This window comes from Epinephelus fuscoguttatus, linkage group LG4 (assembly GCF_011397635.1).
Source record: "Epinephelus fuscoguttatus linkage group LG4, E.fuscoguttatus.final_Chr_v1".
NCBI lineage: Eukaryota > Metazoa > Chordata > Actinopteri > Perciformes > Serranidae > Epinephelus > Epinephelus fuscoguttatus.
Genome location: NC_064755.1, coordinates 28525037 through 28543771, shown reverse-complemented (window position 1 = coordinate 28543771; position 18735 = coordinate 28525037). Strand labels below are relative to the sequence as shown.

Sequence of the window (18735 nt, the reverse complement as noted above, 5' to 3'; positions counted from 1 at the left end):
TTGTACAAGTCTCCCTGTAAAACTGGCATTGCCACTGTCTTCTCAGCTTTGCAGATGCAGTGATATTGTGGGAAAAGTTGGTATAAAGTGGTGAAATATTCACTTCAGTATGATCATTTTAAAACGAGTAGGGGACTCAGCAGTGGCTGCGGTGCGTTCACACACGTTGAGCTGACTGAGGTCTGCATCCGGTTTCTTTTGTTAGCAGAATCCTTGATCAAACTTGCACACCCACTCAGAGGAGCCGCTGTCACAAGACGGGAGGGCGGAGTCACGGAGTCAAAGTCCACAGCAGGTGAGCGACAAGTCAACCAGGAAGACACGAGGCACACCTGCAACATGAGTGACGAGACCTTCAGAATAAAAGCATCAGGTTTGTACCTTTTAAGATAGGTTTCTTAGGGCTATATGGATCAGTATTAATAACGGTAAATAATAACAATTATTATTATTAATAATAGTAGTAGTGGTAGTATTTAAATATAAAAGAGATTCATAGTCATGTCAGAAATGAGTCATAACAAAATTTAAGTTTTAAATAATGTAATGGATACATGCCGTAATATTAGAAAAACATACATAAACTTAATGTGCAAATGAACCTATCAGACAGACACATGTGTTAACATTTAAATAATCAATAAAATATAGTAAAATATTGGTTGAAGTGTATTTCAAATAAAGATTTTAACCCCAGTGAGTATTATTTTGAAAATTCCAACCGGTACATGTGAAGTAATGTTGTTTGTCTTGACTCCGGTGTTTGTGGCAGAGCGGGGGGGGAAATCGTTGGTAACCTGGAAAGTACAGTGATACAACAGCTGATAAATACACTGTGAAGGGAAGTTAAAACTATAATGCATAAACATGGCTTTGTTGGAGCTGTACACCGAGGTAAGAGGAAAGCGCCATGTTTTTATTACAGTAAGATCTTAATGTGGTTTTACAGAAACATATGGAAACTGTCAGGGCTCAGGTAAGTTGCAGGATGTGGAGGCTGGACTTAAATTTAAAGTGTATATGATCAACTTTTTAATCACACTCAACTTTTAAATGTAAATCTTTATGAATTGTTAATATACATGTGAATATAAACTATGATCACTTGCTATTAAATGATAACTTAAGGTCCTCGGTTTATATCCACACAGGAAATTTTATTTACATTGTTTCATTTTTTAATATTGTGTTATTGTGTCTTCTCCCTCAGTACAACAGAGTGTGGATACCAGATGCAGAACATGTGTGGAAATCAGCCGAGATTATCAGAGACTTTCATATTGGGGATAATGTCCTTGAACTGCTTCTTGAAGATGGCACTGTAAGTATTAAACGTAACTAGTAAAACCTTTACATCCTGCTGCACTGGATTTATGATGGTGAGAAGCACCAGTTGACCTGCCTCTTTTGCATAACCGTACAGGAGCACTACTACCCTGTTGACCCATCAAAGCCACAGCTCCCTCCACTCCGCAACCCTGACATCTTGGTGGGGGAGAATGACCTCACTGCCCTCAGCTACCTGCATGAACCTGCAGTCCTGCATAATCTTAAAGTTAGATTTGTGGAGTCCAGAATCATCTACACCTACTGTGGTACTGTCTCTGAGACACATCTTTGACTGTCGTTGTGGTGTGGGGCCGTTTGTGCTCGTGGCTCAGCCTGTGCCTGTGTTTCCTCATTTTCAGGTATTATACTAGTGGCTGTAAATCCATACAAAGAGCTTCATGTCTATGGAGATGCAGTCATTCATGCCTACTCAGGCCAAAACATGGGAGACATGGACCCTCATATATTTGCAGTGGCAGAGGAGGCTTACAAACAGATGGCCAGGTAGATAACGGCTGAAACTATCACATAAAGTGGAATATACAGTCCAGTGAAAGCCATCTTTTTAAATTAGCTTTCCCACTTTAACTGCAACAACTTCATCTTATTTTAGATATTTAATGCATTGCAGAGCCATGTTCTACTGTGTATGTTATTATAGGTTTCATTCATGTTCTATTACTGGTGCTGGTTGCTTATATGCTCTGTTTCGTATTTTATGCAATGTAAGGTGACTTTGACTTTGACATGAAAGGCACCTTTAAATAAAATGTCATAACTGTACTTCTTTTTATTCAGAAACCACAAGAACCAGTCTATCATTGTCAGTGGTGAATCTGGAGCCGGTAAAACTGTGTCTGCTCGATACGCCATGAGATACTTTGCTGTTGTGAGCAAGTCTGGAAGTAAGACTCGTGTTGAAGACAAAGTCTTGGCTTCCAACCCCGTAACAGAGGTGTGATTTTAATGGAGCAAGAGCCCTGCTAACTCAATGTTTCAAAGCACTGTGACAATGTTAACTTGATATAATGCACCCAATGCATTGATTAAGGCAACGTGTATCTTTGTGATGACTTGAAAACAGACCTGATGACCTGAGGTGTTTTTCTCTCAGGCAATTGGAAATGCAAAGACCACCAGGAACGACAACAGCAGCCGTTTTGGGAAATACACAGAGATCAGCTTTGACAGGAGGTACCGGATCATCGGAGCGAACATGAGGACGTATCTCCTTGAGAAATCCAGAGTCATTTTTCAGGTACATGTGAATAAATATGTTGTTGACTTGTTTTTCTTATATCTGATCCCTAACAATAACACTTAGAGCTACAACAGTTAATCAGTTTTCAGTTATTAAGTCAATTACCAACTAATTTGATAATTGATTATTCTGTTTGAATAATTAAAGAAAGACCAAATTCTCTGATTCCAGCTCATAAAGAGGATACTTTGCTGATCTTCTACTAGCTTTGTATCTTAACAGTTTGGGTGATATGTGTAAATGATCTATTGTAAACTTCCCTCCATCATACCAGTGCCCAGATCTCAGCGCTGATCAAATATAAACCAAGATTCTGTTACGGTATTGGCTATTTCTTGCTTTAAATGTCTTATGAAAAGAGCATTTTTCCAGCAGTGAAACCTTTCATTAAATGTGAATATTTTCTGGTTTCTTTACTTCTTTGTGACAGTAAACTGAATATCTTTGGGTTGTGAACAAAACAGAAGTGACAATGAAAAAAGCTGTTTGTTGCAGCCCTAACTATGCTCTTGTTTTATTCAGGCAGACGACGAGCGAAACTATCACATATTCTACCAGATGTGTTCCTGTGCTGACCTGCCAGAGTTCAAGAATCTGAGACTGTGTGAGTGTTTGTACTGACGGAGCAGCCACCCACACACGTTTAATTGTTACACATATTTACTGTGGGATTATTTTATCGTAAGAGTGCCTGATTATAAATTCCTATCATCTATAGTGGGTGCAGATAAGTTCCAGTACACCTGCATGGGCGGTGAGATCGCTATTGAAGGTGTAGATGACAAGAAAGACATGGAGGAGACTCGACGCACCTTCTCACTGCTGGGTAAAAAAAAAAGAAAAGTTTCATCTGTCAGACTGTTACTTGTTTAAGTGTGACTTTTACATTAGCTTCCTCTCTGCCTCTGCAGGGCTGAACGAGGACTTTCAGTTCAATGTGTTCAAAGTTCTGGCGGCCATTCTGCATTTGGGAAATGCGAAAATCAAAGACTCTGGAGATGGCAAATCATCAGTCCCTGTGAGTCTCACCTCCGCGAGCCCTAAACTGCATTTTGCTTGCGACATTAGATCTTAACACATTATCCTAGCTCAATACAAATCTTGATTTGCATGTCCTCCAGCCCAGTGATCCACACCTGGCAGTCTTCTGCGAGCTGCTGGATGTGAGCACGGAGCAGTTGGCACGCTGGCTGTGCCATCGGAGGATCGTTCTGGTGACTGAGACGGTGGTGAAGCCGGTGCCCAAAGAGCGGGCGGTAAATGCCAGAGATGCCCTAGCCAAGCAGATCTACGCCCATCTGTTCGACTGCATTATTACCAGGATAAACACAGCATTGAAGGTTCCAGGAAAGCAACATGCTTTCATTGGTGTTCTGGATATTTATGGGTAACACGGATACAACACTTTATTCTTCAGCTGCTTAATAATGTGGGTGTCTGTAGCTGCCATTGTTGATGTGATCTTTGTTTTGTCCTCAGCTTTGAAACATTTGACATCAACAGCTTTGAACAGTTTTGTATCAACTACGCAAATGAGAAGCTTCAACAACAGTTTAACTTGGTATGTATCGCCATCTTTACAAATCACTGCATACAAACCTTTATCTGCTCATAGGTATTGGTACCCCCCCGCCCCCTGTGGTGCATTCATTTTTTTTGAGCTAGTGCTGAGGTGGTGGAGAAACTAGACAACCTAAGACATCCACTGGTACCAACCATGTTACCATGGCTTATTGTCATGGGGACTTAGTAACACTCCAAAATTAGGCTTGTTTTTGGTGAGGGAAAAACTGGCATGGCCATTTTCAAAGAGGTCCCTTAAACTCTCACCTCTAAATATCTGAATGAAAATGGGTTTTACAGGCACCCACCAGTCTCTCCTAAACTTAAGAAGGCATATTCCTAGTGAATGTTTTGCTCCTCATAACCAATTTACTCCTTCAAATTAAAGCTGTATATTCGTCTTTTTTAAAGAAAAGGACAACCAGCCTATTTGAAGAACATTAAATCTGAGTATAAACACATATATAACACATTACAACAGGATTGCTGTGGAACTCAGCTTGTAGAACTCAGCTTTACTGTTCATGTGTAAAGCTGAGAACACACCAGCACTGCCACGGCACATCACGTGTGGCCCCTAGCACACACTGGATGTGTCGTGCTGCAGCTCGTCAGCAGACAACCATGCGAAGTTATTACTGCTTTTACTGAAAGATCTGTACTTCCTTCACCTGTGCATTATCTTAAAATTATGTGGACAGCCACTAAATAAACTTGATATCTCACATGAAGAGTCAGTGTCCAGAGCTTTGACTCACCAGGCAAAATCTTTTTGGCCATTGTCTTTTTTTTTCTTTTTCTTTTTTTTTTTTTAAGATATTTTTAGGGCATTTTTTGCCTTTAATTGACAGGACAGTGAAGCGTGAGGGGTGGAGAGAGAGAGGGAGAGACATGCAGCAAAGGGCCACAGGCTGGACCCGAACCCGGGCCGCAGCGGCAGCAGCCCTGCACATTGAGCGCCTGCTCCACCACCAAGCCACCGACGCCCTGGCCATTGTCTTTATAGTGATGGGATTGATGGTCGTTTAGGTCGGGATATTTCTCGACCTCAACAATGAGTCTCTCCTCATCCATTCTTTGTCACACACGAGACACGGCAACAGTGTGAGAGGAGAGGAGTCGAGCTGCTATAGGAGCAGAGAAAAAGAGCTGCTATGGGAGCTAGTATGTACAAGCAGAGAGTGAGTGGGGGAGAAATGCCACACTCGACACGGGTCTTGCTGTTGCCAGTGTGGGTTGTACGTTGAAGATAACAGCGGCATATTTTTTGATGTGCGTCGTTTGCCGCCAGTGTGTTTCGATTCCTTAACTCTCTATATTGACATAGTTTTCAACTAGCCTATATAGACTGCTATAACATCATAATCAATTTTCTGAAATTCGGTTATGGCTTTTAGTTTTGGTTTGTTTTGGATTCTCATTGGACCCATCTGGCCGTCCCTATTAAAAGTTCTTGGGGCACCACCGCTCAGATGGTTATTTTTTTTGTCTTTATCTTCAACCAGCATGTGTTCAAGCTGGAGCAAGAGGAATACATGAAAGAGGACATCCCATGGACGCTGATAGATTTCTATGACAACCAGCCAGTCATTGACCTGATTGAGGCAAAGATGGGGATCCTGGACCTGCTTGATGAAGAATGTTTGGTAATCAAACAGACCTGAACTATTACAGTTCACATTTTCAGCCCCTTGGATTGTGTTTTTAATGACTGCTGTGCCTCCCATACATTTGTCTCTTCACGTTACAGTTTCCTCAGGGCACTGACCAAAGCTGGCTGCAAAAGCTGTTCAACTACCTCGATGCCAATCCTCTGTTTGAGAAGCCCAGGTTATCAAATGAGGCATTTGTGATTCAACACTTTGCAGACAAGGTGCAGTCTGTTGACCCTTAGAAATCTCTTTCTTGCATAATATGGCACAAAAGTTACTCCTGCTATTGTTTAATGGATTCCAGTCAGATACTTTTTTTTAACTAACTGAGTATTTCTCCATGAACAGGTGGAATATCAATGCAAAGGTTTTCTTGAAAAGAACAGAGACACTCTCTATGAAGAGCTGGTTGATATCATGAGAGCCAGTAAGGTAATTAAACACCCTATGTTATTTTGCTGTGCTTTAATTTTTCAATGCATCACAGTGGTTAACAAATCAATGTGTGTGTATCTCTAAAGCCTAAAGCCATCCCACGCTGCTTTGGTTTTCTCATTTTAACACATTTCTTCTGCCTGCACCTGTTATCAGTTTCCCTTTCTGGCCAACTTTTTCCGAGAGGAGGAGCAAAGCACTGTGAGCAGTAAAGGTGTCAAAGTGAGGCCGGCCAGGCCCGGAGTGAAACCAGCCAATAAACAGCTGAGGACCTCAGTGGGAGATAAGGTGAAATGTTTACTTACTGTCGCTGCTCACTTGAGATTGAACTCCCTCACTGAAGTTTCCACTATGTCCTGAATGCATTTAGAGTTTGCATCTTGAATATTTATCCTCTTTCATGAACTTTGTGTTTGAATGTAGTTCTGCAGCTCCCTGTCTTTACTGATGGAAACACTGAATGCCACCACCCCTCATTATGTGCGCTGCATTAAGCCCAATGATGAAAAGCTCCCATTTGAGTGAGTATCAGTGAAACTCCTTTTTTAAATGTATTTATTTATAGTCTATTTTATTTTATATGGGCATCACAGTTGCATTGGAATTGTACATATAATATGGGTCAGTGGTTCCCAACTGGTTCAACCACAGGGTCCAGATTTCTCCTTAGTCATTAGTTCAAGGTCCACACAGTTAAATACAGTCAGCGTCATACTTGCGTTTGGCCATGTCATCGAGCCAGTTTGCTGTCCACTGGGCGCTCACCTTACAGCAGGAAACGGTACTTTAAAATAAAAACTCTGTGCTGGAAATTCATTGTACTTAAAAATAAAGTGTGTTTTTTACAAACTTAACATGTTTGCGAGTCACATGTCCACACAGTCCAGTCAGAATGGACTGCGACCCACCAGTTTGGAACCACTGATATGAGTGGCTGTGGCTCAGGAGGTAGAGCGGGTCGTTCCTCCTCCAGTTCACATGTTGAAGTATCCTGGCGTGATGTACCGAACCCCACATTGCTCCCAAAGGCTTTTCCATCGGTGTGTGATTGCGCTGAATGGTTAAAACTGAGTAGCAGGTAGCACCTTGTATGGTAGCCTTGGCCACCAGTGTATGAATGTGTGTGTGAATGAGTGAATGTCACAAACAGTGTGAAAGTGCTTTGAGTGATCGAACAGCCAAAAAGGCACTATACAAGTGCAAATCCATTTACCATGCACAAGAACAAGATGCACTGTGTTTAGTATTTGCAGCAAAAGCTAATTTGCAACACCTACCCACAGGAGGCTTTTTAAAACTTAAAACAGAAAAAAGAAATGAAAAATACACCCACGAATGCCAAAAATACATCCACAAATCTATACACAGAAATATATCCACACAAAATACAGGTGTATCTACTGTGGTATTAGACGTGAGAACAATGTCTTTAAGCCGTTATTTAATACTTCTGTTAAAGACATTTAAGTTGTTTTGCATTTTCAGTTTATTTGGTAGACAGTTCCATGCAGTTTGGTGTTTTTTGTTAAGTGAGTGTTTGCTTGATTTTTTTTAGATATGACTCCAGGAGGGTGGTGCAGCAGCTGCGAGCCTGTGGAGTCCTTGAAACTATTCGCATCAGTGCACAGAGTTATCCATCCAGGTGATTCTCTATAACTAGATCATATATCAGCCCAATATTATATAATAATATGCTAATATTGTAATGGCAAACATGTTTTTTGTCTGTAGGTGGACCTACATTGAGTTTTACAGCCGATACAGTATCCTAATGTCACATCAGGAGGCTGACGTCAGGGACAAGAAACAGACCTGCAAGAAAGTGCTGCAGAGGTTGATTCAGGTTAGTTTACTTTGCTGACTTTATACAACATTGTCATGCATTGTCGTGCACTTCCTGTTTGTGTTTAACTTTGACATCATGGCTTGATCTCCAGGACCCCAACCAGTACAAGTTTGGCCGGACAAAGATCTTCTTCCGAGCCGGTCAGGTAGCTTATCTAGAGAAGCTGCGTCTGGACCGACTGAGAGGAGCCTCCGTGACCATCCAGAAACACTTTCGTGGGTGGAGCCAGAGGAGGAAGTACCTGCGCATGAGACAGGCGGCCATCATCCTCCAACAGTACATCCGTGGAGAGAAGACAATCCGGTTAGAGGCGTTCACATGCAGCTCTGTTGTCCTGCGTTGTGTTTGTCATGGTTCTGACATGCTTTGTTTTACAGTAAAACAGTGACTGCTGCAACACTGAAGCAGGGCTGGGCATCAGTGGTGATCCAGAAATACTGGAGGGGTTACCGCATGAGACAGATCTTCCAGGTAGTCCGTCTGGCCTCCATCACCATTCAGGCTTTCACACGAGGTTGGATGGCCCGAAAACGGTACAAAAAGGTCTGTATGGTTGATTAATTAATTATTTGTACCATTCAGTAAGATGAAAATACAAAATATAACCACAGGTGATTCATGTCCTGCTGTCTGTTTGTTAATTCTCAGATGATGGAGGAGCAGAAAGCTCTGATTCTACAGAAGTACGCCAGAGCATGGCTGGTACGGCGGCGTTTTCAAACCATGCGTCGGCTTGTGCTCAACGTTCAGCTCTCCTACAGGGTGCAGACGCTCAAGAAGAAGATTGAAGAGCAGGTAAAGATTCTGTCAAACTTACTTCAGCTGTGCTCTTCTGTTGAAGGATGCAACTGAATCCCTGTATCCTTACAGAACAAAGAGAACCGTGGATTGATGGAAAGACTGACAAGCTTGGCCAACTCTCACGCTCAGACGGTGGACAGGCTTCAAGTTCTTGAAGTACAGCTGGAAAAATCAACCAACCAGAAGGCGTCTTTGGAGGCGAGGGAGAAGAAAGCGAAAGAAGATGCCAGTGTGGTTAGTCTTGAAGCTGATGCTTATACAGCTGTTTATGTTTTAGCAACTTTTTGTTTGCTGATGAAACAGACTTTGTGTACAGATGTTGAGAACAGCTGTGCTTGCAAATGTTTATTTGATGCTGTGATCTCAATGTAATTGTTCTGTTGTCTCGTGATGCAGAGCTCATTTTCTCATGAAAACAGGTTAATACATTTGATTCATGAGAAAATGTGAGCTGGATTTCTTGAAATAACATAATTTATCATGAGAAAACGACTTTTGTTTTCTTGAGATCACTGGATAATTTTTTAGAACTCAAAAGTGAGTTTCTGGATCATTTGGTAGTGCCTGATTTCAGCCTTCGAGATCGCTGTCATGTTTACTGAGGAGGATTCATAACTGACTGATGAGGACTGATCTGAGTGTTATCTCCAACAGAAAAACACAGTGCAATTTTTGCCTGTGCCTGACCTTTGGTTCTTTATTTCTGCATATGGAGAAATGAAACAAGAGAAAAAAAAAACAAAGCAACAAAAGAAAATGCACAGGTTGGATGAAAAAAACCTGAGGGCTTCTTAAAGGACCCCACCTAACACTGAAATTAAATATAGCTGTATGTGCTTATCACCAATTTACAAACAGATAAATACTTTTAAAATATTTGGGGAAAAAAAAGAATACAAATTTTAAACAAGCAATGCTAAAAGATAAAAAAGACCAAGGAAAGGAAAAAATATAGTACAATTTATTTGCAAGAAATACCAGAAATAAAACAAACAAACAAAAAAAAAAAACCAAGAAAAAATAAAAACAAGAATTACAATACCAAATATTTGCACTGCTCACACACACTGTACCTAACTCATTTACATAGCACTTCACTCTGTCAAGAGAAGTTGCTTAGACGTTGACTGAAGTGCAGACTGGTGTGTTGATCAATGTTTCTTGATCCGATATTTTCAGTTAAAATCATTTGCTACAGTTGTCAAGATGCCATCTGTGTATGCTGGCAGGGCACTCTTGATCTCTGACAAACACTATAAGCAAAAAGAGGATATGACCTTTTGTTTTTTGTGATAACGAGGTGATTATCTCCTTATCTTAGATAACGAAGCTCATTGTCGCAAAATGATTAACCTGTAATTTCGAGATAACAGCATTAAAATAAAATAATTCAAGCACAGTGGCTGTCGACTTCTGTATTTATGAGCCCTTTAAAAATACATTTTTATTCTCGCCCTAGACAACTGCACAGCTTAAAAAGGAAATAGATGCTCTAAACCTTGAAAAGCAGAACCTGGAGAAGAAGTTTGAAGCTTCCACCAAAGAAGCCCAAGGTAATAAAAGTCAAGATTCCTGTGTAGGCTTCTCTTCTTGTGATTTGTACCAAACATGTGACCTGTGTGTCCCTCTTACAGAAAGCTTTGATGAGATAAAGAGGGGCCTTCAGGAAGAGAAAGAATATGAAGCAAGGCTGAGAAAGTAAGTCATGAAAATGTACAATCTGTCTCCTCTACAGCAAATGTTTGTTTAGTAAAAGCAGGTTTTGGCTCAGCTTGTTCAGTTTACTCAGTTGAGATGATTCTTGGCAGAATTGCAGAGAACAACACTGAGATCCAGCGACATGACCATGAGAGAGAGGTGGAAGCCCTGAAAGAGGAGATTAAGAGACTGAAAGAGGAGAGAGTCAGTCTGCAGAGAAAGATCGAGGAGGCGGACAGGGCGAACTCTGACCTGCAGGAGCAGAATATCCAGCTCACCAAACATATCAAGGTCATTCCTGAGCTGCGCAGGGATCTCAACAACCTGCAAAACCAGAGGAATAACATGGACAGGAGGATGAAGCAACAGTCGGAACAAGCACGAGGTACAACTTTTACTTACTAATATACCCTCAGTTATAAAAATGATACGTCAATATGCATAAATACAGACTGACGATTATCCCTGAATATCTTTCTGCAGCTAAAATGAACGATATTACGAGACAACTTCTGGGTGGTGTTGTCGAACAGGAGGTTCTTTTGGGGTAAATCAAATATTTTATTTCTCTCACTTAGGTTCAGATTCAGTTCAGTTTCTACTTTATTAGTCTTACATATGTTAGCACAGGGTCAACTGTATAATGAAATGTATTAGAAGAGAAAACAGGTCAGCTTAGCAATATAAGCACAAGTCGCAAAAAGGATAAAGTAAGATATGTAAAGATAAATAGGATAAAATAAAAGACAAAATACATAAAAATAAATATAAAATAGATAAAAATAAAGGAAGACTTTGGAAAAATAAAGATAAGATAAAATAACTAAAAATAAAGATAAAATATGATAAAAATAAAGATGACATTTTACAAAATTAGAAAAATAAAGATACAATAAGATAAAAAATAAAATAAGATGAAAATAAAAAAGATTTAAAAAGATAAAATAGTAAAAAAAAAAATACAGATAAAATAAGCTAAAAATGAAATAGGATAAAAACAAAATAAGATAAAAAAAATAAAGATAGCACAAGACAGAAAAGTAAAGATTAAAAATAATGATAAAATAAATAAAAATGAAATAAAAGCACAAGTGAAAATAGGGATAACATGAGATAAGTAAAAAATAAAATAAAATGAGTAGCTAAAAATAACATAAATAAAAATAAAGATAAAACAAGATCAGAAATGAAAATAATATGGGTAAAATGTACGATAAGATAATGTAAGATAAAATGGAATGACATAAGTAGAATATAAAGTAAAATATAAAACATAGCACCATATGCATACATAAAAATAAAGATTGTTTGAAAGTGATATGTTAATTAAACAGTACTGAACAAATGTAATAAGAACAAAGTATAGGATATAACAGAATGAGCATTGTGAAAAAGAGGATTTGTGCGTGACGAGTGTACTGTGTACAGAAGTGTTGCACATAGGATTTGTATCTCACACATTGTTTCTCTGAAGGCTAACCCCAGACGACTCTGAGAAGATTTATGAAGTTGAAGACTTGCTAACAGCCTTTGATGGACTGCAGAAAGCAACCAGGTTTATTTTTACTGACAACCATAGCAATCCATTCACTCAATATCAGCGTCATCCAGTTGTGTACCAGTGTGACAAACCTGTTTACACTTCATCCTGTTTGACATGGTTCCACCTTTGATGGCAGAATACTGGAAAGCCACCAGAGGGAGCAGAAGGAGAGCTATGAGACCCAAGTGGAGGGCTTGAAGTTGAAAATGGACCACCTCCAAAATGAGAACAGCAAGTTGCAAAACCTGTTCCAGGAGAAAAGTAATGTCAACGAGAGCATTCGCCAAGAAGTGTCCAGGCTCAGCAGCGAGAACTCAGTGTGTTATTGTGTTTGTGATTCTATAATTCATCTCTTGGGATAGATGAGGTGCAGAACATATCAACATGTGCTTTCCCTTATTTCATGTGATCCACAGGTGATACCAGAGCTGAAACTACAGGCTTCAGAGCTGCAGAGGCAAAAGCAAGAATTGGAGGTCCGCATAGAGGAGCAGAGCAGAGAACTAGCAGGTAGATCTGAATATCCAACTACTTCATCATGAAGCTCTTCTGCAGATTTCAGTTTTTCTCATGTTTATTTTTTGTCTGTGTCATCCAAAAGAAAAAGTTGAGGAGATCACGAACACTCTCCAGAGGAAGATTAAAGAGGAGAGCTCACAACGCAGGTAAGATATTCAGCTTTGAGTCTGTGTCTTGATTAAAGAAGTGCTGGTCATGTCTGAGTCGACCTGATTTTTGTTGCTTTTTAGGCACTTTGAGGAGAAAGCTGAAGAGCTGGAGGAGCTGAAGAGGGAGCTTCATGGCAAAGTAGAGGAGCTGGAAGAGGAGAATGATCACTTGAAGAGACAGCTGCTGATGGAGATGGAGGCCAAGAGCAAACTGAGACAGGAGACATCACAGTTAACTGCTGAGAACATGGTGCATGTGGATACAGGCTGTTACAGCACGAGTGTGTGAATACATGTTTTGTGTGTGTGAAAGACAAAAGTGACAACAGCTCTTTTCCTATCAGGACTTTGAGGAGCAGCTTGACCAGAAAGACAGATTAATAAGGAAACTCCAGAATCAAATAAAGAGCCTTGAAACATCACAGAAAGGTAGCGCTGCAGCTTGTGCACACATTATAACATGAATCAGACTTCTCCATGTTCACCACTTTGATGTGTCTCACAGCAGTGAAGCAAACGTCTGCGCCCGCAATTCCCAAAGATTACCTCGGCATGTTGGAGTACAAGAGAGAGGACGAATCCAGGCTCATTCAGAACATCATTCTGGGTATTCTTCATTTCTATTATTTTCAAGTACTCTCATTAATTTTGTGACTTTGTCTGCCTTCTGGTTTGAGCTGGAATGAATTATAACTACATGAAACTTACTCTACTCACAGAGCTGAAGCCCAAAGGTGTGGTGGTCAGTATGATGCCCGGCCTGCCGGCTAACATCCTCTTTATGTGCATCCGCCACGCTGACTACCTGAACGATGAAGTCAAACTCAAGTCTCTCATGACTGCCATCATCAACGGTGTCAAAAAGGTCATCATGGTGAGGTTAATTCTCTTTCTAGTGGCCTTTATCTCAGCTGTAGATTTGCTAAATAAATAATGAGTAGAATTCAAAAGCTATTAATCATGTTTATATCTAGGTAGCCTGAATGTTGGCAGCAGTTTAGTTTATTCATTTGTTTAAGTCTTGGCTTTCATGTTACTTCCTCAAACTTATCAGTGATAAAACAGAGGTTGTCCTTGTACAACTCCAAAGTCTGTCCATCCCCTCAGGTTCAGAGCTTGGGTGTCATCCTGGACAGTACACTCTCCTCTGAGGCCCACGTCAATAATGTTACTCAGTCTGCATACTTTCATCTACGAAATATGAATCATCTTCGCCCATCACATACACCTCAGAGCGCTGCTATCCTTGTTCATTCTTTGGTTACATCCCGTATTGATTATTGCAGTTCTGACTTCTTTGGTCTCCCTCTCAAGTGTCCAGAATTTAGCCGCCCCTATCATCAATAGAACCCCCTCCACAGATCCTGTTCTCCAGCAGCTCCACTGGCTTCCTGTTAAATATTGCATCAATTTCAAGATTCTGCTTCTCAGCTTTAAGCCCCTTCATAATGAAACCCCTTCCTACCTGCCTGAACTCCTTCATATCTACACACCCTCCTGTAGTCTTAGATCCTCTTTTGCAATCTAACTCACATCACCATCTGCCGGCTTGACTATTATGGTTCTCGAGCCTTCAGCCGTTCTGTCTCTCCCCACTACATTCGCAATATTGACTTTCCACTTTGATATCCCGTCTGAAAACACACCTTTTCAAGCTGGTATATGTGGTCTGATTTAATGGTGACACACGCGTTGGGAGTTGCACTGATGATGACTTCATACCTGTCAAGTTTTGGATTTGAAAATAAGGGAAATTTTCCGGTGCCCGCCACGAGCCGTCCCACCACCCCAACCAAGCTCCAGTATCCCTTACATTTTAAGATAGGTGTACAGGAAATCTAAAATAACCACTTGTCAACCACTTACTAACTACAATTAGGTGATCAGAATCTGATAGGCCTACCTTTGTTGACATTAAAATGCTGTGAACATTCCTATGTTATAATACAGGGTTATTATGTTATTATAATACGGGAGATTTACGGGAAAATACTAATATGGGAGGACGGCGGGAAAGAAGGGTAAAATACGGTAGTTTCCCGGCCAAAACGGGAGACTTGACAGCTATGGATGACTTTATGATGATGATTTGATACCTAATTTTTATGAATAAGATTTTTGTCTTGTCATTTTGTTAACTTTTATTGTATATTTCTGAATTTGTCTTTATGATCTATGAACACTGCTGCTTGTTTTTTAACTGCGTCTTGTAAGGTGTCCTTGAGTGCTTTGAAGGTCCCTATAAGTAAAATGCATTATTATTGTTATTTCACTCTATGAAAGGATAAACAGCCAGAAAAAGTACACATTTACAAGTTGCATGACTAAAATAAAATGTTACATAAATAACGAATAAGAAAAAAAATTGCTGAGAAATAATAAAAGCAAAATGACATTTTTTCATTTCAGAGTTACCACAAAGACTTTGAGTTGCTGTCGTTCTGGCTCTCAAACACATATCAGCTGCTCAACTGTCTGAAGCAGTACAGCGGGGAGGAGGTATGGATCTACTTTATTTACCCTTGTTGCACTTTTTTTTTTTTTCATTTCTCAAAGATGTTTTAAACAGTAGCGTTGTCATGATATGGGAATTTCTCACTTTGATACTAAACCATGAAAAATATCAGTATTTGATACCATTTTTGCAGTGGTGTAGTGGTAGTTGATGAGATGGGTGTACTACTAGGTAGATAGGTAGGTTACCGATGAGGAAGTGGGCATACTCTCCTATATATTCAATGGCTGCTTAGCTGTTAGATGGGTATACTGTCACTGGATAGAAAAAGAAGTGGGTATACCCCGTATACCTGAGTATACCCTCCACTACACCACTGCATTTTTGATACCCCGGCGAAAAATTTGGACAGTGAGGACACACCATTTGAATATGTCATTAAAAGCTTAATATAACAAGACTATAACAAGTCAACAATGACGTTACTTTTTTTGATTAGAAGCAGAAAACAACTGTAGTAAACAGTAACCCTGAGAGAGAGCAAGAGAGCACAGCTGAGTTGAGAATATTGAAACTGATCAAATGAAAATCAATATGTGAGGATAAATCAGTATTTTTGACAACACGAGTGAACAGTAGCACGTGTATTTTGACATTATCTTGTTTTTTTTCTGCTCACTAAAGGAGTTCATGAAACAAAACACTCCTCGCCAGAAGAAGAACTGCTTGAAGAATTTTGATTTGTCTGAACATAGACAGATTCTCAGCGACATGGCCATTCAGATCTACCACCAGTTTATCTCAGTCATGGAGAAGAGCCTCGCTCCTGCAATTGGTATTTTACACAGTCCATCATAATCACGTGCAGATTTTGCATCTTTATGAGTATTTTAAAATGTGCTGCTTTACATTCTGTCCACCAGTGCCCGGCATGTTGGAGCACGAGAGTTTACAGGGAATCTCCAGCATGAAGCCGACGGGCTTCAGGAAGCGTTCCAACAGCATCTATGAGGACTCGGAGACACACACCATCTCCTCCATCATTCAGCAGCTCAGTGTCTTCCACTCCACCATGAGCCAGCATGGCATGGAGCAGGGCCTCATCAAACAGGCTGTCAAGCAAATGTTCTTCCTCATTGGTGCGACTGCCCTCAACAACATCATGCTCCGCAAAGACATGTGCTCCTGCAGGAAGGGAATGCAAATCAGGTCTGTGGTTGTGTTTATAAGGACAAGTATGAATTTGCAGTTGCTGTGACCAAATGTGCACCTGCATCTATGTGTTGCTGATTTTGCCAGTTGACGTGAACAGTCAATCAGCTGCTGTTTGGCTCATGACCAATTTTTACTCAAAATCTTGTGCATGTCTTAAAATCCATTTGGAAGTTATGCAACTTTTTGATAGGCCACTCCATTGCCACGCCACCTTTTAGCTAATTGGCATGAACACAAACACACACCTTCACACGCACACACTTGAACTCCAGGCCAGATTTCAGCCTTCTATGGCAAAAGCTGTGGCTGCTAAAGGGTGGGGAGGTTTTTGTGGACTGACCAATAAACCGACAGAGTGAGCTGCCGAGCTTCTGTTCACAGCTAATAAAGACTATCCTTATGCAGACAAAAATGACATCATATCTTCTCTGTTTGTTTAGGTGTAACATCAGTTATCTGGAGGAATGGCTGAAGGAGAAGCAAATGCAAAGCTCTAACGCCATGGATACTCTTAGGCCGCTGTCACAGGCCGCCTGGCTGCTGCAGGTCAACAAGTCCACTGATGATGACGCCAACGAAATCACTGAAAAATGCACTGAGCTCAACCCTGTTCAGGTATTGTGTTCTCACATTACACACATGCTTGATACTGGAGAAGTTTAGTTCCACACTGAAACAAAACTCACATTTAAATTTGCAGATTGTCAAGATCTTGAACTCGTACACACCCATTGATGATTTTGAGAAAAGGGTGTCGTCGTCATTTGTCCGCAAAGTTCAGGTGAGCTTGACTGTTCATTTCCTGAACTGTCCCGTTAAAGTCCAGTGTAATGTATTGAAGTATGTGTTCATCTGCCATTCTTGCACTTCACTAATAATCCCAATCTGCTCTTCTTTGCTACAGTCGTTACTACATGACCGTGACGGATCCACACAGCTGATGCTCGACTCGGACTATCGTTTCCAGGTCACGTTTCCTTTCTGCCCGTCCTCACAGGCTCTGGAGCTGCTGCAGGTCCCCAGCAGCCTTCATCTTGGCTTTCTAACCAGGATCTGACACAGCCAGCACTCGACCTTTCACTCCTCATGACTGATTCATAGTGCAATGGCCTATGGCTGTATTTTATTGTGTATATAAATGTGTAAACACTTTAAATAAACAATGAACGCCATATATTTATATTTAGGATTTTTTAAATACATAGGTCAGGTCCCCTCAATGCACCACATAACAAAAAAAAAACATTTTATATAATTTCTTAGACTTTTATATTTTATTTCTTCAAAGAGGGCAATTTGTTTGAACAGCTTGCCTTTCACACATACTTTAACATAACGTACAGTAACATGTCGACACATAAAAGATGAGTAAAATAAAAAATAAAAAACGTGCCAAGGAGTTTAGTGGAATAAAGGAATCTATAAGTAAAGGATAAAAGTTTATAGACTGATTATAAATAAAAAGAGATAAAAGAACAATAGAAGAATTTGAATTAGAATTAAAAAGATGAATTGCAGAGAGAATAAAAGATTTTGAATAGGGGTTAGAGCGGTTTATCAGAGCTGCAACCAATATTAATTAATTGATAAGTCGATCAACAGAAAATTAACCAGAAAATGTTTCTGTAACTAACTTTATGTCTCTGATTTCAGCTTCTGCAGTGTGAGGATTTACTGCTTTTCTCTGTTTTATATTGCTTTAAATTAAATATTTTTGAGTTTTGGACTATTGGCTGAAACAAAAAAAAAAAATCCATGTGGAGACAGCAGCTCTAATAATTTTATTTTAATTTATCTTTATTTCTTTGCACTGCTAGGAATGACATTATGCTTGATATTTTGTTGGCTTAAAAGTCACCAAATTTAGATATAGTGAGTCTAAAAATAATAAAATATGATCCAGTTAATACCCACTATGTAAGGACATGACCTCAGTGATGTCAGGCCCTGTTAAAATGTGAAAATTGAGTCAATAAAATTAAACAATATTTTCAATCATTGACATAAAACAGATGATTATATAAAAACATATATTTCTTCATAAATATATTTTTTGTAACAGCTGTTTAAGATATGAAAACATGTTTCCCGAATAATTGATTGCATTGAAATAAATGGTTTGCTATGTAAAAACACCAGAGTGCCACATTTATCTGTGTTCCTGCATTAAAGACAAACTGTATCCTATTTTTTATGTTTAACGTGTATTATTCAGCTTTAGAGTAGTGGTTTAAATCATGGAAAACTAAATATTACTGAGTTTTGGACT

General features: G+C 39.8%; 1 protein-coding gene across 2 annotated transcripts; it reads left to right on the top strand.

Annotated features, from left to right (window-relative positions):
• The first annotated feature begins 763 nt into the window (after window positions 1–763).
• Window positions 764–18635, top strand: myo5c (myosin VC). Of its 2 annotated transcripts, XM_049573176.1 has the most exons (40): window positions 764–894; window positions 1211–1321; window positions 1424–1595; window positions 1689–1833; window positions 2128–2284; window positions 2444–2587; window positions 3113–3194; window positions 3309–3416; window positions 3502–3608; window positions 3712–3977; window positions 4070–4151; window positions 5659–5799; window positions 5904–6026; window positions 6154–6237; window positions 6397–6528; window positions 6664–6761; window positions 7796–7882; window positions 7972–8083; window positions 8178–8389; window positions 8464–8629; window positions 8735–8881; window positions 8957–9121; window positions 10347–10440; window positions 10522–10585; window positions 10696–10970; window positions 11069–11132; window positions 12060–12140; window positions 12265–12445; window positions 12545–12638; window positions 12730–12793; window positions 12878–13046; window positions 13141–13225; window positions 13302–13403; window positions 13516–13670; window positions 15206–15295; window positions 15936–16086; window positions 16175–16460; window positions 16907–17081; window positions 17167–17247; window positions 17371–18635. In XM_049573176.1, exons 1-40 carry the CDS (start codon window positions 868–870, stop codon window positions 17521–17523), a joined length of 5232 nt encoding a protein of 1743 aa, XP_049429133.1. In that variant the 5' UTR covers window positions 764–867; the 3' UTR covers window positions 17524–18635. The 2 variants fall into 2 exon arrangements, with proteins under 2 accessions (XP_049429133.1, XP_049429134.1); XM_049573177.1 differs by lacking the exons at window positions 764–894; window positions 1211–1321; window positions 1424–1595; window positions 1689–1833; window positions 2128–2284 and having other exon boundaries at window positions 2467–2587; window positions 3117–3194.
• Window positions 18636–18735: the final 100 nt, after the last annotated feature.

Excerpts from the sequence above, each read along its gene's own strand:
- myo5c (XM_049573176.1), top strand. The coding sequence starts at position 868 with ATGGCTTTGTTGGAGCTGTACACCGAG. Across the intron at positions 3,609-3,711 it reads ATGGCAAATCATCAGTCCCT|CCCAGTGATCCACACCTGGC; the intron begins GTGAGTCTCACC and ends CATGTCCTCCAG. Across the intron at positions 6,762-7,795 it reads GATGAAAAGCTCCCATTTGA|ATATGACTCCAGGAGGGTGG; the intron begins GTGAGTATCAGT and ends GATTTTTTTTAG.